The sequence below is a fragment of the Oncorhynchus keta genome, chromosome 26, assembly GCF_023373465.1.
Source record: "Oncorhynchus keta strain PuntledgeMale-10-30-2019 chromosome 26, Oket_V2, whole genome shotgun sequence".
In the NCBI taxonomy this organism is placed as follows: domain Eukaryota; kingdom Metazoa; phylum Chordata; class Actinopteri; order Salmoniformes; family Salmonidae; genus Oncorhynchus; species Oncorhynchus keta.
Window position 1 is genome coordinate 39,193,442 of NC_068446.1, and position 22,563 is coordinate 39,216,004.

The 22,563-nt window shown below is 46.0% G+C and overlaps 1 protein-coding gene across 4 annotated transcripts; it reads left to right on the plus strand.

Moving 5' to 3' along the window:
• The first annotated feature begins 1,277 nt into the window (after positions 1-1,277).
• ticrr (TopBP1-interacting, checkpoint, and replication regulator) lies at positions 1,278-21,958 on the plus strand. Of its 4 annotated transcripts, none has more exons than XM_052480778.1 (22): positions 1,278-4,699; positions 4,788-5,058; positions 5,293-5,531; positions 6,532-6,757; positions 7,951-8,095; positions 8,338-8,480; positions 8,765-8,968; positions 9,386-9,531; positions 10,237-10,331; positions 10,582-10,678; positions 10,793-10,875; positions 11,479-11,703; positions 12,799-12,883; positions 13,068-13,137; positions 13,570-13,707; positions 13,815-13,905; positions 16,002-16,060; positions 16,245-16,376; positions 16,493-16,590; positions 18,515-20,804; positions 20,920-21,048; positions 21,209-21,958. In XM_052480778.1, exons 1-22 carry the CDS (start codon positions 4,022-4,024, stop codon positions 21,322-21,324), a joined length of 5,760 nt encoding a protein of 1,919 aa, XP_052336738.1. In that variant the 5' UTR covers positions 1,278-4,021; the 3' UTR covers positions 21,325-21,958. The 4 variants fall into 4 exon arrangements, with proteins under 4 accessions (XP_052336738.1, XP_052336736.1, XP_052336737.1 ...); XM_052480776.1 differs by having other exon boundaries at positions 1,279-4,699; positions 20,917-21,048; XM_052480777.1 differs by having other exon boundaries at positions 1,279-4,699; positions 12,802-12,883; positions 20,917-21,048.
• The last annotated feature ends 605 nt before the right edge of the window (positions 21,959-22,563 follow it).

Sequence of the window (22,563 nt, forward strand, 5' to 3'; positions counted from 1 at the left end):
TTCACGGATGAATCCCGGGTTCAACTGTACCGGGCAGATGGCAGACAGCATGTATGGGGTCATGTGGGCAAACAGTTTGCTGATGTCAACATTGTGAACAGAGTTCCCTGTGGTGGCGGTGGGGTTATGGTACGGACAGGCATAAGCTTTGTACAACGAAAACAATTGCATTTCATCGATGGCAATTCAATGCAGAGATACCATGATGAGATCTTGAGGCCCATTGTCATGCCATTCATCTGTCACCATCACCTCAAGTTTTCAGCATGATAATGCATAGCCCCATGTCGAAAGAATCTGTACACAATACCTGGTAGCTAAAAATGTCCCAAGTTCTTCCATGGCCTGCATCCTTACCAGACATGCCACCCATTGCAGCATGTTTGGGATGCTCTGGATCGATGTGTATGACAGCGTGTTCTGGTTCCCACCAATATCCGGGCAACTTCACACAGCCATTGAAGAGGAGTAGGACAACATTCCATAGGCCACAATCAACAGCTCCCCTAAGCGAAGGAGATGTCGCTTTGCATGAGGCAAATGGTGGTCACACCATATACTTACTGGTTTTCTGATCCACGTCCTTCCCTTCAGTGGCGATTTTAGCATGTAAATCTTGTTTTGGCAAACTCCATTTTTTATGCATGCCTGCAAAGCCACAGCACAACACTAAAGAATACATGAATTGCCCTATAACAGTGACACACGGTGCTCACAGACTGTTAGGGTCTACATAAAGCTGTCCCAACAGCAGAGCTTTCTTTTCAGCACCATGGAGTAGATCCTTACCACCGCTACACATCAATAGAGCCTTCTCTGGCAGCGAAACAGTTCCTTCAGCCTCATTTACTGCCTTTTTAAAAACTGATTATGGCTGACTTGCTTAATCAAATGTGGTTTCTGCTGACTCCTTGTGGATTTGTGCGAGTCGAGAAGAACCGCATTCTCCTTCAATAATAATGAACCTCGACATGAGTTTTGACCTTTGAACCATACACAAACATTATTACATTTATGTTCAGTAAATTCATAATGTTTGTTCTATTATAATTACGTATAAAGCAAATGCAAACAAACGAGCTGTGATGAGGTAGGCCTATTTGTTCAACACTTACATAACGGACACCGACAGAAATTCAGATACATTCAGCAAGATGTTGTGGCCTTAGCTTTCCTCTTCTTTAAGTCACCACACATAGGGAGAAAGACAGAGACCCAGAGTCAGTGGTTAGCTTACCATTTGAAGTATTTTATTAGGCCCATGTGGTCTCAAAAGGAAGGAAAATACAATCATGAAGATCCACTTTTATAGACAATATACGTAATGCGTAAACAAAACAACCCTCGCGATATCAACTGGAATCACATGTCTATTAAAAATATTAGACTGGGAAGAGACCTTTCTTTGGCCTACATGGTTACAGACCCAACAACATTATATCGTAACCCTTCCTCCTCAAGAAAAGCACATGAGCTTAATATAACACATAAATTAAGCAAAATAATTAAATAATTCCAACATTTCCTGAAATTATGAATAAGAGTAATGAAATAGACTTATATGAGTAATAGGCTTATAACCAATTGAGATGTACAAACTATGGCATAAGGGAATGATGAGCAGATAAGAGGCCATCCGTAATTTAGATTAATACATTCATGAGCAAGCGAAGACGGACGTAGTCAATATAACTAATTTTTCGTCAGTACTTTTGTAATGTACAGTGACAGAATTCAGAAGATGGGCTGTTCTTTCAGTATTCTTCTCCCTTTACACCAGGTCAGAACAATAGGATAAATAAAGGGGGCATATAAGCAGACAATGACACCTCTTACAATATTAGATGATGACATTTCTCTAAAACAGGCTATAGACTACATCTGCACCACCAAGTCAAAACAGTAGGCTAAGTTATGAGGGGGAAAGGGACCGACTTATTAGGGTGAGGCATATGGGCTACTAATAGCTGACTACACAACATACACCTAGTATTACTTTCTTAGCTACAGTATGTACATATCTCCCTGGCATATTACATCATTTATGCTGCAGCATACAGTGGTGGTATATGGCCAATATACCACGGCAAAGAGCTGGATGCAGGCACTCCGCTTTGCGTCATGGTTAAGAACAGCCCTTAGCCATGGAATATTGTCCATATACCACACCCACTCGGCAGCCTTATGGGAGAATATTTTACAGCAAATCAAATCCAAATCAAATTTTATTTGTCACATACACATGGTTAGCAGATGTTAATGCGAGTGTAGCGAAATGCTTGTGCTTCGAGTTCCGACAATGCAGTAATAACCAATGAGTAATCTAACCCAACAGTTCCACAACAACTACATTATACACACAAGTGTAAAGGGATGAAGAATATGTACATAAAAGTATATCAATATCAATATGCTGATATCATTTAGGGAGTCTTGTTTTCAGATTACCCTTGTTAAAATCCCCAGCTACGATGAATGCAGCCTCAGGTCGTTGCTCTTTTTTCCAGTAGTTCCTCCAGGCTGTATGTAATAATACCTAAGGTTCCCTGGGGTACCAATGTAAGAAATAACATGGTAAAAAAACTAAATACTGCATAGTTTCCTAGGAAAGCGAAGCGAGGCGGCCATCTCTGGCTGCGCCGGAAGTCAAATGTACACAACTAAATTATTTATTCTCTCTTGTGAGTCTGTCAAATCGAAAAACTGAATTAAAGGCATTGGGTGAAGGTAAATTAATCCACGAATACGAATATAATTTAAAATCAAATCAAATTGTCACATGCGCCGAATACAACAGGTGTAAACCTTACAGTGAAATGCTTATTTACAGGCTCTAACCAATGGTGTGGGAAAGAAAAGGAATGTTGTGTGTGTGTAGGTAAGTAAAGAAATAAAACAACAGTAAAAAGACATTTGAAAAAAGAGTAGCAAGGCTATATACAGACACCTGTTAGTTTGGCTTATTGAGGTAGTATGTACATGTAGGTGTCGTTAAAGTGACTATGCATATATGATGAACAGAGAGTAGCAGAAGCGTAAAAAAGGGGTCGTTGGGTGGTGGGAAACAATGCATATAGCCCGGGTAACCCATTGGTTACCTGTACAGGAGTCTTATGGCTTGGGGGTAAAAACTGTTGAAAAGCCTTTTTGTCCTAGACTTGGCACTCCGGTACCGCTTGCCATGCGGTATTAGAGAGAACACTATGACTGGGGTGGCTGGGGTCTTTGACGTATCTCAGGACCCATGCCAAATCCTTTTAGTTTCCTGATGGGGAATGGGCTTTGCCGTACCCTCTTCTCGACAGTCCTGGTGTGTTTGGACCAATCTAGTTTGTTGTTGATGTGGACACCAAGGAATTTGAAGCACTCACATGATATTTTCATGAATTCATTTGATTTATTTTCATGAATTCATTTTCATGAACTTGATATTAGCGTGGAGCCCATTCAAAAACACTACGGAACTTTGATAGGGTATTTAGATTTTACAGAGATGATTGAGTTATAGTTATCCAATCGGAGATGACTGTGACAGTCGTGGCAAATCATCGACAAGTATTCTACTCACATTGGGCGAATGAGAACCGATCGAGTGCAATGTTACCAATCACAGCAAAGAGGGAGGGGCTTCGAGTCGGGGGCGCGAAGAGTTTGAGGAGAGAAGGAGCTGTAAAATGGCGAATCTTTAAAACTATAATGGTAGATACGTTTTAATATGATAAAAACAAAAAACAAAGTTGTGGCAATTTTGCGTATAAATAATTAGCTATTCAACACGTCGTAACTATATTGTTGCGGGCGTCTGCTCATTCCTAAACTGGTTTATGGTAAACAAACAAAAAAATCGTAAACAAAGCTTGTTTCGCTAGCTTGAGCCAAGAACCAAGCAAGCTAGCTAACGTTAGCAACTGTTGTATCTGAAGTTAGCATTAGCCAGTTCATGTTCAACCAGCTGAGAAATCTGCTAACTTCGTGACTACTATCTACTTGGTGTACATGGAGCAAGTGTCCCGTTCCAGCTATGGCTTTGCATAACTTAGTTTTTGTCATTGATGTGGATTATCGGCCATCAGGACACGTCAATGTCAAAAACCATCCACTGAAGCAGGGCATTCTCCGAATTCTGCTTCATTTCGGATATAAGTATGGATTCGAGAAGGTGCGATGGGGTTACAAATTCTGTCAATCAAGAACTGGACGCAATGGTAACCTGATATCCAGGGGCTCTGATTTTAAAGAACTACGAGACAAAACTTTTGAAGACTTCGAGGTGGAGTTTCAATTAAAGTTCGATGCCAGTGTGAAGACAATCTCGGCTCAGCCAAGGAATCAACCCACCAGCCCTGCTGCTTCCATACAGAATGCATTGAAAGAAGCTCTGTTGGACTTCCAATGGGACAGACCAGATATCACCTCTCCCACCAAATTGACATTGAGACCCAGGAGAGGTCGAGCAGGTAAAGGAGGCCCTCTTTCTCCAGAGGATGAATTGTCGAGCCTGGGGAGAAATGTGTTATTCCTCTTGTCAAGCTGTCCTCACTCCAGGGCAGATTTAGGAGGATATGTGGACCTCATTGGAATCCCTGTAGGTGCCAATCACACAGATGTGTCTGACCGTATCCTACCCAAGGGACTCCATGAAATGTTCGTCCAACGTCAAGTTGTCCTTCACTGGGTGGACAGCACTTCATACGTCCAGGTAATTAGTGACAGTTGTTTTCAAATAACTGGACAAATGTAATTGGGAATCTGTTAAAATATTTGCTGACCTATCTTTCTCATTCCAGGTTATGAGAAGTGAGGAGCACTGGGGCTCAGATATGCTTTCTGAGGTGTTGAGGGAGATGGGTGGTAGAGTCGTCCCCATGGACGCCCTGCTAAACCTCCGCTGTCCTCACAAGCCCTCCAGTGTTCAGTCCCCCGTAGACTCCCCTTCAGATGCCATTTTGGGGAGAGAGACCTTTCCACTCGACTCTAGCATGGGATACCTGTTGTCCTCAGAACGACTGTACCGCCTAGCGTTTCCTGTCCTGGGGGGAGTCCTGAGATGGGGGCAAGGTTTGTGATGCATGGAAGTGAACTGTCATTTGGAAAATCTCCCTCTGTCACTGGATAACACTCATGACATAACAAAGCTATTATGCCTACACATGTTAACCAAACCACAATAAAAGGCCACACTTGTAAATCTTGTAGAAGTGAATAGTATTCGTCATTGATATAAGAGTACAACCATTTGGTTTCACGTCAACATGCTGGTTTTCCCCTGTGTGCTGTTTGTCATGTACTCAGGTGATGCTTCACAGAGCTGCAGGGTGATGTTGGAGCCGGTTGCCCTCAGACAGAGGCTCCTCCCGGCCCCCGTGGAGGTGTGTCTGAAAGGGGTCCTTCGGGGCTGGGACGCCCACTCCCTCACAGAGGCGTCCTCAGAGTCCTGGGTGCTGCAGTGTTCCATCAACAACCACACAGACCAGGGCCAAGCTGTCTTCCAACAGCTACTAAGGGAGCTCTCTGCCCAGGCTATTCACATGGTAAAGCTATACCGCAGCGCCAATGTTGCCAGATTCTGTTGACACTTTCCAAATGGGAATAAAACCACCCAATATGGCAACAATGTGTCGGACATAGAAGTACTGTTGTCTTCCTGGTTTAGTTGTCAGTGTGTTGTGTTCAATTTCAAACGAGAGGGTTTCATCTAAACTGAAACTGAAAATCTGACTTGTCCACTTCACTCTGTTGTCCACTTCACTCTGTTGTCCCGTCCGCTGTGTGGTCCACTCCACTCTGTTGTCCCGTCCGCTGTGTTGTCCCGTCCGCTGTGTTGTCCACTCCGCTGTGTTGTCCACTCCGCTGTGTGGTCCACTCCACTGTGTTGTCCCGTCCGCTGTGTTGTCCACTCCGCTGTGTGGTCCACTCCACTGTGTTGTCCCGTCCGCTGTGTTGTCTACTCCGCTGTGTGTTCTGTCCACTTCACTCTGTTTTCCACTTCACTCTGTTGTCCACTTCACTCTGTTGTCCCGTCCGCTGTGTGGTCCACTTCACTCTGTTGTCCACTCCGCTGTGTTGTCCACTCCGCTGTGTTGTCCACTCTGTCCACTTCACTCTGTTTTCCACTTCACTCTGTTGTCCACTCCACTCTGTTGTCCCGTCCGCTGTGTTGTCCACTTCACTCTGTTGTCCACTTCACTCTGTTGTCCACTCCGCTGTCCACTGTCCACTCTGTCCACTTCACTCTGTTGTCCACTTCACTCTGTTGTCCACTCCACTGTGTTGTCCCGTCCGCTGTGTTGTCCACTCCGCTGTGTGGTCCACTCCGCTGTGTTGTCCACTCCGCTGTGTTGTCTACTCCACTTTGTTGTCCCGTCCGCTGTGTGGTCCACTCCACTCTGTTGTCCCGTCCGCTCTGTTGTCCACTCCACAATGGTCATGATGCTCCCAACAGATCAGGCTAAGAAGTATCAAAATTATTATTTTACTGTAATGTCAAAATGATCAATGTTTTTGGGGCTGATAAATAGTTTGTCTCCACAGTTTGCAGAGGTGAGTGACGGAGGAGACTTGCCATGCTCGGCCTTCCTGTCTCCCCTCTCAGCCCTCACGGCTTTGCTCACCGTCCTTCGGCCCAGCGTCGCTTCCGGCTACCACACCCTGACCTTGGATGTCATCGCACCAGCAGCGGCGGACAACTCCTCAGACCTGCCCGAGATAGTCAGCAGTGTCCTGGGAGGGTTCAATGACATCATGGAGGGAGATGGAGGTTATGATTGGCTCCTTTATTATACGCCTCGACATATCTGAGATGACTTGCGACTCGTGGTTACAGTAGGGTCTGAGATGACTAGTGACTCGCGTTTACGGTAGGGTCTGAGACGACTTGCGTTTACGGTAGGGTCTGAGACGACTTGCGTTTACGGTAGGGTCTGAGACGACTCGCGTTTACGGTAGGGTCTGAGACGACTCGCGTTTACGGTAGGGTCTGAGACGACTCGTGTTTACGGTAGGGTCTGAGACGACTCGCGTTTACGGTAGGGTCTGAGACGACTCGCGGTTACTGTAGGGTCTGAGACGACTGTCAGGGTAGGGTTTGAGATGACTATCGACTCGTAGTTACGGTAGGGTCTGAGATGACTATCGACTCGTAGTTACGGTAGGGTCTGAGACGACTATCGACTCGTAGTTACGGTAGGGTCTGAGACGACTTGCGTTTACGGTAGGGTCTGAGACGACTCGTGTTTACGGTAGGGTCTGAGACGACTCGCGGTTACTGTAGGGTCTGAGACGACTGTGTCAGGGTAGGGTTTGAGATGACTATCGACTCGTAGTTACGGTAGGGTCTGAGATGACTATCAACTCGTAGTTACGGTAGGGTCTGAGATGACTATCAACTCGTAGTTACGGTAGGGTCTGAGATGACTATCAACTCGTAGTTACGGTAGGGTCTGAGATGACTATCAACTCGTAGTTACGGTAGGGTCTGAGATGACTATCAACTCGTAGTTACGGTAGGGTCTGAGATGACTATCAACTCGTAGTTACGGTAGGGTCTGAGATGACTATCGACTCGTAGTTACGGTAGGGTCTGAGATGACTATCAACTCGTAGTTACGGTAGGGTCTGAGATGACTATCAACTCGTAGTTACGGTAGGGTCTGAGATGACTATCAACTCGTAGTTACGGTAGGGTCTGAGATGACTATCAACTCGTAGTTACGGTAGGGTCTGAGATGACTCGCGGTGACGGTAGGGTATGAGACGACTCGCCACCGCGAGGGCAGGGTCTGAGAGAGAGCTCCACATTGCTTCTGTGGCATTGCTGTCACTTTAATTGTCTTGACTTTTCTTACCTTTTTATATCAAATTGAGTTTTCAATTAAATTACAGATCTCCAGAAAATGATTCTATTAGTTTATTGGTGCAGTGTTATCGTAACAGACTGTCCTTCCTCCACAGCTCCTCGAGTTGAGCACCAGGTTCCTGACTGGGCACAGCAGGAGCTCAGCCATTGGTCCAGCCCTCTGACTGCTGGGCTGGTGGAGGGCTGGTTCCCGCACGCAGACCAATCAGGAGTCAGCTCACACTTAATGGAGTCAATGAGGTATGATTTGCTCTTTTTAACGTTATGTCTGTAATTATGTGTATTTGAAACATCGCAATTTCTTAGTATTAAATATGTCATTAGAACACTGTGGCCTAGTGTTTAAATACATAGATCTAGGGCCAAATAACAATTTCCCGGTGGTTAGTGTCTTTCTTACATATATATAAAATATGTAGCTGAACTGCTTTATCATGACCTTTAACCTATTGTTGACTATGTCCATGTCCGTGTGTGTCCAGGCTGCTCCATGCGGTGCCAGAGGGTGAAACCGAGGGTCAGGAAGAGGAGCTGTCGGGCCCTCAGCAGGACTTGGTCATCAGCCTGGCAGAACTCTACCAGAGAATGACCTCCCAGTCCCACAGTGACAAGACGGGGAAGAAACGTAAGGAAACGCCTCAGACCCTACTGACTGCATATCCCCCCCACTCATATCTCTCAAGACCCCCCCCCCTCCCTCCCTCAATTGTCAGTGACTTCTGTTTGTATTTTTGAAATGTCTCTGTATTATTTTGTACTAATCAGTGAGCGTCTCGTGTGAACAGATGGCTTTCGATTCTTCTGTGATACGCCATCGGTGTAGCAGCTCATAACCTACAATGACGAGACACTTGTTATCATGTTGTTCTAACCCTGCTGAGTGTCTGTCTATTCTCCTGCCGCCTGCAGGGGGCGCCCAGCGCACGCCAGTGAGGCAGAAGATGAAGACGATGAGCCGCTCACTGCAGATGCTGAACGTGGCCCGTCTAAATGTCAAGGCCCAGAAAAGCCAGGCGGGAGAGACTGAGGTGGGGGCCGAGGGCTGCAGGGGACAGGAGAGGCTGGGGAAAAGACGCTCAGGAAACCGGGCCAAGACTGGACCCCACGCCCAACGTAAGTGTCTGGTCTGTCTGGCCCAACGCAAGTGTCTGGTCTGTCTGGCCCAACGCAAGTGTCTGGTCTGTCTGGCCCAACGCAAGTGTCTGGTCTGTCTGGCCCAACGCAAGTGCCTGGTCTGTCTGGCCCCCACCACAACAACAAGCTCCCGAAGGGCTAACCCGTAGTCTCAGCATGGTTCAGATTCAGCTTTTAATGGTCAAATGATTGATAAGAGGCCTATTCTCAGCGGAATGAAGATGGGTATATTACAAAGCATTCAAATAAAACATTTTACTTTTATAGAACAGAGTTGGTTCTTGGTGTTCTATGTAGCATAGGGAATCATGCCAGCTCTGTACTTTCTGTTTATCTTCAATGAGTGTTCTGAACATCACACCAGTTAATAACTGTCACAAACTACTCTCCTGTCAGACTTCAAGAGCGAGGCCGAGCTGCTGTCCCACCTGAAGGCCGGCTATGAGAAGACGGTGGCTGAGAGAGACTCCTCCCTCCTCACTGAGGCCCAGCACCTCCTCTCTGCTGTCAAGATGTTCCTGAGGCCCAACCCGGACCTGGGGGTAAGACAGACCTGGGGGTAAGACAGACCTGGGGGTAAGACAGACCTGGGGGTAAGACAGACTTGGGGGTAAGACGTTCCAGGGACCCAACCCAGACCTGTGGGTAAGACGTTCCAGGGGCCCAACCCAGACCTGTGGGTAAGAAAGACATAGAGAAGAAAATACCTAGTGGACAGGTTCTGTTTGAAAATCCTGACGGTCACTTACTATCTCTTCTTCCCTTGATGTAAACAAGCTAATGTGATGTAATACCTGACTTGACGTGATAAACGGCTAATGTGATGTAATACCTGACTTGACGTGATAAACGGCTAATGTGAATGCAAGGTAGGTTTGGGAAAATATTAGGATATTGTATATCATGGGGCTACCGAGTGGCGTAGCGGTCTAAGGCACTGCATCTCGGTGAAAGAGGTGTCACTACAGTCCCTTGTTCGAATCCAGGCTGTATCACATCCGGGCCGTAATTGGGTGTCCCATAGGGCGGTGCACAGTTGGCCCTGCGTCGCCGGGCCTTCGTCGTAAATAATAATTTGTTCTTAACTTAATTGGCTAATTGAATAAAGGTTACACATGCACTAAAACGGATTTATCTCGATATTGAACAAGTTACATGATATGTAGATGCGGATATCGGCCAACCTTAATACAAGGGTTCCACTTCCTTATGTTCGTCTGAATTCACTCTTTCTCTCTGCCCGGCAGGTCTGGCTGTTTGTCCAACAGAACCTGCTCAAGTCCAGCAAGTCCATCCGCCAGCTTTACAGCAACGCGCCTGACGCCGACAGCAAAGTCAGAGAGTAAGTAGTGACTGTTAAACAAAGTACTCTCTGGTTTCAAAATATTATTATTATATTGAACAGCAACTTATGGTCTTCACCGATAAGTGTGATTTAAATAGAGGATTGTTTTCATCAAGTGCCAAACCAACTGAAACACACTACCTGGGCTGGTCCAATAAGAAACGCTCATTTTTGTTTTTGTTTTCATAATGTTTTACTACTGTTTGCCCTACTGAACACAACCAATTACCAACTATGTCTCTCTAAGGTGCCAGCTGCAGGCGGTTCTCAGGTTGGAGATGTGCCGACTCCTCCCCTCTGAGCAGCAGGCCGACACACCGGATGTGGAGCAGACAGTGGAGGAGGTAGGAAATGCTTAATCGTAGCCACCTCCACAACCCATCATATTACTTCCTCCTACCTGAATCCTTTCAAAATAGTCATTTGACAGGCTTTGATTTCTCCATCCCTCTACCCAGGTGGCTGACATGTTTAGGATCATCTCTCTAACCAAAGACCCGGTGTACCTGGCCAAGTTCCTGCAAGATGAGGTCCTTCCTGTGTGAGTTTCTTCTCTGTGAAATCGGAATCAACTTTAGGGGTTGAATCCAGATTAAGGAGATGAGGAAAATAGCTCTATATAAAGTTACAATAAAAATAGCACTATATAAAGTTAAGCAATAAGGCCCGAGGGGGTGTGGTATACGGCCAATATACTACGGCTAAGTGCTGTTCTTAAGCATGACACATCGAGGAGTGCCTGGATACAGCCCTTAGCCGTTGTATATTGGCCATATACCACAAACCCCCCGAGGTGCCGTATTGCTATTATAAACTGGTTACCAATAATGTAATTAGAGCATTAATAATACATGCTTTGTCATACCTGTGGTATACGGTCTCATATACCCTGGCTGTCAGCCTATCAGCATTTTATTTTTACTTTATTTTACTAGGCAAGTCAGTTAAGAACAAATTCTTATTTTCACTGAACGGCCTAGGAACAGTGGGTTAACTGCCTGTTCAGGGGCAGAACGACAGATTTCTACCTTGTCAGCTCGGGGGTTTGAACTTGCAACCTTCCGGTTACTAATCCAACACTAACTACTGGGCTCGAACCACCCAGTTTATAAAAAGTTTGAATAAATGGTGTTATGGGTGTCAGGTTCCTGACGGCCATCCCTAGGGTCCTAGCAGACGTATACCACAGCCTGGGAACCCAGCTGCCCGCCGCCCTGTCAGCCGTGTTGCCCTCAGACTTCTTCAGCGACGAGTCCGTGACCAGGGACAGCGTCTCCTCCTCTCCTCCCCTCTCCACGGCCCTCAGCATGGCCTCCGACTGTGGGGAGCGGCTACAGGAGCTCCGCGACCGCTCCGCCAGCAAGAGGAGGTGAGTTACCTGGGTCCGGAGGCTTTATCTGCTGTGGTGCAGCTGTGTGGATGTGATACAATGACCGTTCCAAGTTGTCTGTTGTTAGTACGCTTTCATATAACCCTCTAACTAACCCATTAGTACACTTTCATATAACCCTCTTTAACTAACCCATTAGTACACTTTCATATAACCCTCTTTAACTAACCCATTAGTACACTTTCATATAACCCTCTTTAACTAACCCCTGTTGTTAGTACACTTTCATATAACCCTCCTTAACTAACCCGTTAGTACACTTTCATATAACCCTCTAACTAACCCCTGTTGTTAGTACACTTTCATATAACCCTCTTTAACTAACCCGTTAGTACACTTTCATACCCTCTTTTAACTAACCCTAGTACACTTTTAACTAACCCTGTGTGTTGTTAGACCTCCTTACAATGTACACTTTCATATAACCTCTAACTAACACTTTCATATAACCCTCCTTAACTAACCCGTTAGACACTTTCATATAAACTAACCCCTGTTGTTAGTGCACTTTCATATAACGTACACTTTCATAACCCTCCTTAACTAACCCGTTAGTACACTTTCATATAACCCTCTTAACCCTGTTGTTAGTACACTTTCATACCCTAATTAGTACACTTTTATCTTTAACTAACCCATAACTTTCATATAACCCTCTTTAACTAACCTTTCATCCTTAACTAAGTAGTACACTTTCATATAACCCTCTAACTAACCCCTGTTGTTAACTTTCATATAACCCTCCCCTGTTAGTACACTTTCATATTCTAACTAACCCCTGTTGTTAGTGCACTTTCATATAACCCTCTTTAACTAACCCCTGTTGTTAATACACTTTCATATAACCCTCCTTAACTAACCCGTTAGTACACTTTCATATAACCCTCTAACTAACCCCTGTTGTTAGTACACTTTCATATAACCCTCTTTAACTAACCCCTGTTGTTAGTACACTTTCATATAACCCTCTTTAACTAACCCCTGTTGTTAGTACACTTTCATATAACCCTCTTTAACTAACCCGTTAGCACACTTTCATGTAACCCTCTTTAACTACCCCGTGTTGTGTTTGAGGAGTGGGAGGCTGACTCGCCATCGCAGCATGACTGAAGCATCCCAGAGTCTACAGATCGAGGTGCCCAGGAAGACCACCAGAGCGGTGAGCTAAGACGGGATACATTTAATTTTTTTCTACCACAGCTGTAAAGTCCAATAAAAATAGGGCCTTGATCACTGGGTCTTTGAAATATGGATATTTTGTTAGTCCTGTCTGGATGGATGTACAGTATGAACTTACTAATCACCCAAATGTTGATCTCTCTCTCTCTGTGTCGTATGAACAGGCCAAGCCTAAGCTCTGTGTTGCTGTGGAGAAACCAGCCGCTGAACCGCCCCAAAAGCAGGCTGCACAAGGTAATTTCCTCCAACTCTGTTAGATCAACAAACTCCTTGTCTCATACACTCAGATTCAGAGTGTCTAATAGTTGCATGAACAGGGTTGCAGGTGTGATTGCAGGTTACAGTGAAAATCTTAATGTCCATAGGGGAATCAGCAGGTAAGGTAAATGACTGTTGAGAGGGTGGTGGGGTGGAACTGGTAGCAGTGGTGTCTATTCAGCAGCCTAAAGGTCTGAGGGTAGAAGCTATTGGCCAGTCTGACAGTTCTTGTCATGATGCTCCTGTACTGCCCACGTCTTGAGTGATTGAAGCGGGGAGAACAGGGTGTGGCTCAGGTGGCTGGAGTCCCTGATGATCTTCTTGGGCCCGCCCTAGGTGTCCTGTAGGGCAGGCAGCCATCTTGTGCTGTAATTGTCCAATTTTAAAACCACTTAATTTGGTCTACAGAGGTCACAAAGGTCCGGAGGAACTTGTTCAACCAGGAGACTATGTCCCCTTCCAAGAAGGCCAAGATGCCCAGGAGTCGGTCTGTCTCAGCCGTGGATGGACTGAAGCGTAAAGGCTCCCAGGCAACAGAAGGTGGTGGTAACGACACTGAGTTCCATGATAGTTCAGCGTTCCAAGAGCTCAGTAACACAACTTCAAAGGTTTTGTTAGCACCTGGGACTGACAGAGGATATCTGCCCTTTCAGATCGACATTCCCTCCTGACCAAAAAGGTGACGGAGACGCCCCTTCATAAGCAGGTGTCCAACCGTCTGCTGCACAGGCAACAGATGGGCAGGTGAGTCCAACATGTTTTCTTAAAATCCTGATTATACAAGATATATATATATGATGCTCCTGTACTGCCCACGTCTTGAGTGATTGAAGTGGGGAGAACAGGGTGTGGCTCAGGTGGCTTGAGTCCCTGATGATCTTCTTGGGCCCGCCCTAGGTGTGTGTGTGTGTATATATATGCACATAAAGCTTATTTCTCTTAAATTTTGTGCACAAATTTATTTACGTCCCTGTTAGGGAGCATTTCTCCTTTGCCAAGATAATCCATCCACCTGACATGTGTGGCATATCAAGAAGCTGATTAAACAGCATGATCACTACACAGGTGCACCTTGTGCTGGGGACAATAACAGGCCACTCTAAAATGTGTGACAAAACAGCACAACACAATGCCACAGATGTCTAAAGTTTTGAGGGAGCGTGCAATTGGCATGCTGACTGCAGGAATGTCCACCAGAGCTGATGCCAGAGACTTAAATGTTAATTTCTCTACCATAAGCCGTACGTCCAACCACAGACCACGTGTAACCACGCCAGCTCAGGACTTCCACACCCGGCTTCTTCACCTGCGGCATTGTCTGAGACCAGCCACCTGGACAGCTGATGAAACTGTGGGTTTGCACAACCAATTTCTGCACAAACTGTCAGGAATGGTTCAAGGGAAGCTCATCTGTGTGCTCGTTGTCCTCACCAGGGTCTTGACCTGACTGACAGTGGGAAAGTCGGGTCAAGGGAAAATGCTCACCTTCTATGGCCATTGGCACACTGGAGAAATGTGCTCTTCATGGATGAATCCCGGGTTCAACTGTACCAGGCAGATGGCAGACAGAGTATATGGCGTCATGTGGGCGAGCAGTTTGCTGATGTCAATGTTGTGAACAGAGTTCCCCGTGGTGGCGGTGAGGTTAGGGTATGGGCAGGCATAAGCTACGGACAACAAACACAATAGCATTTTATCGATGCCAATTTGAATGCACAGAGATACCGTGACGAGATCCTGAGGCCCATGGTCTTGCATGATCCTGAGGCCCATGGCCATCACATGTTTCAGCATGATAATTCACAGCCCCATGTCGTAAGGATCTGTACACAATTCCTGGAAGCTAAACATGTCCAAGTTCTTCCATGGCCTGTATCCTTACCAGACATGTCACCCATTGAGCATGTTTGGGATGCTCTGGATCAAAGTGTATGACAGCGTGTTTTCCGGTTCCCGCAAATATCCAGCAACTTCTTACAGCCATTTGAAAAAGGAGTGGGACAACATTCCTTCAGCCACAATCAACAGCCTGATCAACTCTCTATGAAAGATGTCACGCTGCATGAGGAAAATGTGTCAAACTAGATACTGACTTGGGTTTCTGATCCTTTTTTAAAAAAAGGTATCTGAAACCAATAGATGCATTTTTGTATTACCCCTGTCATGTGAAATCCATAGATGAGGGCCAAATGAATGTATTTTAACTGACTGATTTCCTTATATAAACTTTTTTAAATTGTTGCAGGTTGTGTTTTATATTTTTGTATTTCCACACAATGAGGTTGGAATAATTATTTGATATTGTAAAAATGAGAATGCCTTTTTAGTGTAAGAGCTGTTGGAAAAGACTGCCTGAAATGACTACCTGTTTTGTTGGGATGGAGTTTTGGCCCATAGACCAGGCGATAAATTAGTTAATGGACCAATAAGAAAGATTTTCAAAACTCTCTGCCAACTAGTTTTCCCCCTCTCCACTCAGACCACTTCTAGTAAAATTATGTTTTGAGAAATTGCTAAATAGCCATTTTTTTTCTTGTTGACCATTTTAATTTGAAACAATCACAGTAAACTAATTATTTGATATTGAGATTACAAGGGGGGGGAAATGCTTTTAATATGAACTGGTATAAATTAAATAGTATACTAGTGTTGATTAACTAGTATTGATTGACAAATTAATATTAGTTCATACGAGTTATTCATTTACTCTGATTCATATATGAAAAAGGGGAGTCTTGCATCGTTGGAGAGCCTTGAGTCTTACTGTAACTGAATTGGTAGGAGTACATCGTGGGGACGATAGTGGAGAAGTGAAATGTCCTGTCTGTTTGATTTGTCAGGAGGTCTGTCCCGACAGACGAGTGCATCGTTGAAGAGTCGCCAGTGAAGCCTCTAGAAGGTCAGTGACTGGTGCTAAGAGTGTATTTGAAACACTCAATGTCCTGTGCACATTTCTGAGATGCTCATAAACGTTTCTAATATCAACCAAATCAACAATGCAATTTGTATAAGTTGATTAATCAGTGGTTTTAATAGTTTTAAAATGACAATATAAAAGACATGAGAAATTATATTTATAACAGACTTGAGGAGGAGTCCAAGATTGGAGAAGTTTGCCAGGAGACATTCCAGTTTCTACTCAAGCTCCCAGCCTCGTTCCCGCAACCTGGACAAAGCTCTCTCCTCTCAGCTCCCGCTCAGTGACAGCAAAATAGGTAGGTGGACTAAACACCATTATTTCAGGTGTATCCATATAGTTACCACCGTTCACTATTCTGTAGAGTCTTTCAGCTGACACACATTGACATCATTGATCATTCAATTTCTGTAGGTGAGGTAAACCTGCGGTCAGTACGGTCTCCAATACGTCTTCTGTTTGAAGCCACACGGTCCAGCTGGAGGCAGTTGTCTAACTCTGATGTCTTCCAGGTAACTACTTCATCTCGTTGAACCTCTTCAGTTGTCATGCAGTGCATTCTGAAAGTATTCAGCCCCCATCACTTTTTCCTTATTTTGTTACGTTACAGCCTTATTCTAAAATGGATATAAACATATTTTTAATCCTCATCAATCTACACACAATACATCCCCCCCCATAAATTAGACATTTTTGTAACTTTTTAGAAAAAAAAACATAAATACCTTATTTACATAAGTATTCAGACCCTTTGCTGTGTATTTTGTATGTATTATGGATCCCCATTAGCTGCTGCCAGGGCAACAACTACTGTGCCTGAGGTCTGGCAAAATTAAGGCAGTTATACAATTTTAAGAACATAAGGAGACTCAAAATTGAGCTCAGGTGTATCCTGTTTCCATTGGTCATCCTTGAGATGCTTCTATGATTTGGAAGGGCACACACCTGTCTATATAAGGTCCCACAGTTGACAGTGCATGTCAGATCCAAAAAACCAAGCCATGAGGTCAAAGGAGTTCGTAGAGCTCTGAGATTGTGTTGAGGCACAGATCTGGTGGAAGGGTACCTAAACATTAAAGGCCCCCAAGAACACAGTGGACTCCATCAAATAGAATACGTTTGGAACCACCAGAACTCTTCCTAGAACTGGCCGTGCAGCCAAACTGAGCAATCGTAGAAGGGCCTTGGTCAGAGAGCTCTGACAGAGCTCCAGAGTTCCTCTGTGGAGATGGTTGTCTTTCTGGAAGGTTTTCCCATCTCTGCAGCACTCTACCAATCAGGCCTTTATGGTAGAGTAGCTAGACGGAAGCCACTCCTCAGTAAAAGGCACATGACAGCCCGCTTGGAGTTTGCCAAAAGCCACCTAAAGGACTCTGACTGTGAGAAATAAGATTCTCTGTTCTGATGAAACCAAGATTGAACTATTTGGCCGGAATGCCAATGCCTGGCACCGCTCATCACCTGGCCAACACCATACCTACGGTGAAGCATGGTGGTCCACCTGACTGTGCTGCTGCTCCAGTTTCAACTGTTCTGCCTTGTTATTATTTGACCATGCTGGTCATTTATGAACATTTGAACATCTTGGCCATGTTCTGTTATAATCTCCACCCGGCACAGCCAGAAGAGGACTGGCCACCCCACATAGCCTTGTTCCTCTCTAGGTTTCGTCCTAGGTTTTGGCCTTTCTAGGGAGTTTTTCCTAGCCACCGTGCTTCTACACCTGCATTGCTTGCTGTTTGGGGTTTTAGGCTGGGTTTCTGTACAGCACTTTGAGATATCAGCTGATGTACGAAGGGCTTTATAAATACATTTGATTTGATTTTGATTTGAAAGATGAACGGAACAAAATACAGAGAGATCCTTGGTGATAACCTGCTCCAGAGCGCTGAGGACCTCAGACTGGGGCGATGGTTCACCTTCCAACAGGACAACAACCCAAAGCACACATCCAAGACAACGAATGAGTGGCTTTGGGACAAGTCTCTGAATGTCCTTGCGTGGCCCAGCCATAGCCCGGACTTGAACCCGATTTTGAAAATCTCTGGAGAGACCTGAAAATAGCTGTGCAGCGATGTCAGGTTTAGATGGGGAGCAGAGCTTGAGAGGATCTGCAGAGAAGAATGGGAGAAACTCCCCAAATACAAGCTGGTAGCGTCATACCCAAGAAGGGTCTTAATACTTATGTAAAATGTCATCTTTTTTTTATACATTCATCAAAACAGTTTTTGCTTTGGTATTATGTGTAGATTTTTATTTTTCGAATCCATTTTAGAGTAAGGCTGTAACGTAACAATGTGGGAAAAGTGAAGGGGTCTGAATAATTGCCAAATGCACTGTATTCCACAATTTGTCTTCTCCCAAAGCAAAGAATAGCAATGCTGAGTTTTAATTTGCGATACTTATTGGAAATACTTTATTGGTTTTGCTTTTCAGAGTCCAAAGAATACTCCCACAAAGTCGCCTGGTAGACACCGTAGGTCTGCTAGAGGGAGCAAGACACCAAGAAGCCCTCAGACCCCCAGAACACCTAAGAACTTCAGGTCCTCCAGGGTCCAGAGTTACTCAGTCACAGACAGCCAGATGGCAGGGCCCTCTCACGGGCAGGGTGGCATGGCCCTGAGGGGCAGCCCCTTCAGATCCCCAGCCAGGAGGAGCTTGGTGCTGGAGACGCCCCAAAAGGAGAGCCCTCTGAAGGGTATCCTGAGGACTCCGGTCAAGACATTACTGGAGCGTCTGTCTCCCATTGGCCCTAGCCTGCTCCAGAGCCCACCCTGCTCTAGAACCCCCTTGAAGCACGTCACCTGGTCCCCATCTCCACAGAAACTTAGAGTCGCGGAGACTAATACACCCTTCAAGGTGCCTGAGTCGCCTCACCTTTCCACCCGACGTTCTCCAAGGCTGTTGATGAACACACCTGACAAGTTCTGCAGTCCACTCAAGAGTCCTAGCAGCAAACAGGCGATATCTAAAACTCCAGAAAAAGTAGTACAGAGATCGCACAGAGTTTCCCCCCGAGCATCTCTGTCCAGGATTCCGGAAAATTCTGCCGCAGGTGGCGTTGAGGTGACGCCAGAGAACAGTGGACGCCCGAGGTCTTCCAAACGGCTTATGGGAAAGTTCAACACACCTGTTAAGGATGAGCAGGACCTCCCTGATGGTACTCAGAAACACCCCTCTTCTGGTTCCACACCACCTCCTCACCACCCACCCACTCCCACAACCTCCAGGAAATCTCTGAGCCCTGCCCACGGCATGCTCACACCCTCTGGAGGGACCCTTGGAGGGACCCCTGTTGAAGAATCTCTCTCCATGCCTCTGCACCAAGGCATGCGTACACTGACGAAAAGGGCCTCAGGATTGTCAAGGTCCGTAACGTCACCAAAGACTCCTGTCAAAACCCAACTGAATAAAACGACAGTTGTCAACGCCTCTTCGGCTAAACGTTTGACCAGGACTAGCTCTGGCCAGGGTGTGCAAGCCAAAACCAGGCAGAATCTGATATCCCTGTCCAATGGGAGTTTAACTGTTGTAGCAGCAAGCACGGATCTTACGAGTAAGGAAACCAGTGACACCGTGTCCAGCCTAAATGTGCCGTTAGACTTCCACGAGAGGGAGCCGTCTTCCCAGGCCTTGGGGGGAGAGATGGAGGCCAGCTCCCAGCAGATTGACTCTTCCCAGTTCAGCACCACCTCCGAGGACGAGAGCATCGACATCTCCGAGGCCAAAGTGGTCATGACCCAAATCACTGACGGCCTCAAGATGAACATATCTTTCTCCAGGAAACCCTCAAAGACCGACCAAGTCTTCCAGTTCACCGAAGCCTCTACCAAACAGCCAATACCCTTAGAAACCAGTAAACCTGGGAGAAGCTACGGTTTCCGCCAGACCCCTGACCGCCAGCAGAGGGAGGCGGCAGTCCGTTGGGGGTACTCCACTGAACCATGTCGGTTCTCCACCCCCAGGACTTCAGGAACCCCCACAAGTCGCAAGAAGGAGCTCGTCACCCCAAACCCCCTAACATACAAAGTGGAGCTGGAGATGCAAGCGTCGGGGCTGCCCAAGCTTAAGTTAAAGCGCATGGACTCTTTCAATGCTGGAGATGGGGCTGCAGCGTCTCAGACTCCCACCGACCGTATGAACCTCCCCCACACGGACAGCCCTCTTGCGCTCTGCTCCAAACACAGAGACCCTGGTCACGTCTCGCCATCGCTATGCACCCACGGCACTCCCGCCAAGGGCACTCCGGGGAAAGGGGGCTTCCAGACGTACATCTGCCAGTCCTACACCCCCACGCGCTACCCTGCAGGGACCATGTCCCCCCTGGGCACAGCTGAGCTCATCCCCCTGACGCCGTCCCCCCAGAGCATGGGGAGGTCCACCCCAGAGAGCCTCAACAGCTGGCCCCGCAAGAAGAGGGCTCGGCCTGGGGTGGTGGGCGGAAAGCAGCGGGGACTGAAGGAGGAGCTCCTGCTAGAGGGGCTGGAGATATTGGACGAGGCAGAGCTGGAGGGTATCTACAGACTGAAGGAGACGGAGGACACTGACGCACTACTACTGACTCCCACGTCCAGCCAGGTTACCAGGCCCTCCCCTGGTAAAAGAGCAGGCTCTCCTCTGGACCAGCTGGAGGACATGGACTGGATGGAGAGCCAGGTTCAGCAGGCTAAAGGTGCCGAGCCTCTGAAAGATGAAGATTCCATCTTGGCCACTGGAACTGTTCACTGTGAGTTTTTTTTTTTTTATTCATATGATTCCTCTAATGGTGAACTTTCCATCTGTTTATTGATTTAGCAATAGTTGATTTTTTGTTTGTTGGTTTGATTGATTATCTTCAGCAGTGGTAACACCCCCGAGCTCTAAGGTGAGGAAGCCAGTGTCTGCCAGTGGGATTCTAGCTCTCACTCAGTCGCCCATGTTATTCAAGGGGAAGGCAGGTTCTGCCACCAAGAGAACTCATCATTTTATAGGTGAGATTATGCTCAGACTTAATTTGCTTGTATGTTTGTTTATTATTCTACAACCACTGTTTTGTTTGTAATATCTCAGCTAGGAATTTTAAAATATGCCATTTAGTTCAGAAAAGGCAAAGTGATGTGTAAAGAAATGTACATCTGATTGTCTTTTTAGATGAAGCCCATTGTCAGAAGAAGATGGAGTTTGATTTGGAGCGCTCTCCCTTCAGCCAGCACCCTAGGCGGTCAACCACAAGAAACACTGACAGTAGGAAGAGACTGCTTGACTGACCTGGACTGACCTGGATTGGATTGACCTGGACTGACCTTGCCTGGACTGGATTGGATTGACCTGGACAAGCCTGGCCTGGACTAGCCTGGCCTGAACTCACCTGGAATAGCCTGGACTGACCCAGCAGTCACCCTGTCAGACTTCTTTCAATCCAGCAGCAATTTTGTAAGGTATTCTTTAAACAGGGGGCCCAAATGTTGATTATTTCATATGAAGCCTCAGAAGAAGAAAAAAGTTCTGCCACAACCCTAAAGAGAACATCTTTGAACACTTGGATGTTTCTCCAACCCTGGGTTGATGGCTGGTTCCTTTGGTTTGGAATGTGTGTGACTGGAGTACCTGCTTGGGATATTTGTGACTCCATAAGGTCAAATGTTTCCCCTCTTTGGATCAAAAGCGTTAGTTGAACTATATTACAATCAAGTCACATCATGAACGTTTAAGAGATTTATGATGTTTATTTATTGGCTAGTTTGTCGGTCGATTTCTTTTTCTTTCTTTTTTTCACCAATACTATTTTTTCATAAGGGAAGATATGTACATATGTTTATATATTAAAATTATTTTGTAAATAAAAGCTAAACTCATTTAAATAAAGCAATTAACATTCCTAATTTGACTCTTTTTAAAACATATGATTTGTCCTGTATTATTTGTATACCTAGGTTAGTAAACTTACCCATCACTGGGCTGAAATGGACACCTGCTCGTCTCATTCCAAAATCAAGGGCATTAATATGGATTCATATTAATATGGTCCCCCCCCCTTTGCTGCTATAACAGCCTCCACTCTTCTGGGATGGATTTTCACTAGATGTTGGAACATTGCTGCGGTGACTTGCTTCCAAGTAGCATTCTTCTGGCATCCGTCAAACCCAGAGTCATCCATCGGACTCCCAGATGGCATCGCGTGATTCATCACTCCAGAGAACCCAGGTGTCCACTACTCCAGAGTCCAATGGCGGCAAGCTTTACACCACTCCAGCATTGCATATGGTGATCTTAGGCTTGTGTGTGGCTGCTTGGCCATGGAAAGCAATTTCATGAAGCTCCCGACGAACAGTCCTTGTGCTGACGTTGCTTCCAGAGGCAGTTTGGATCTCGGTAGTGAGTGTTTGCAACCGAGGACAGGCAATTTTTACCTACTAAGTGCTTCAGAACTCTGCGGTCCCGTTCGATGAGCTCGTGTGGCCTACCACTTCCTACCAAGCTCGAGCAGGACAGAAATTTGACGAACA

Excerpts from the sequence above, each read along its gene's own strand:
- ticrr (XM_052480776.1), top strand. The coding sequence starts at position 4,022 with ATGGCTTTGCATAACTTAGTTTTTGTCATTGATGTGGATTATCGGCCA. Across the intron at positions 6,758-7,950 it reads CATCATGGAGGGAGATGGAG|CTCCTCGAGTTGAGCACCAG; the intron begins GTTATGATTGGC and ends CTTCCTCCACAG. Across the intron at positions 10,876-11,478 it reads CAAGATGAGGTCCTTCCTGT|GTTCCTGACGGCCATCCCTA; the intron begins GTGAGTTTCTTC and ends TATGGGTGTCAG.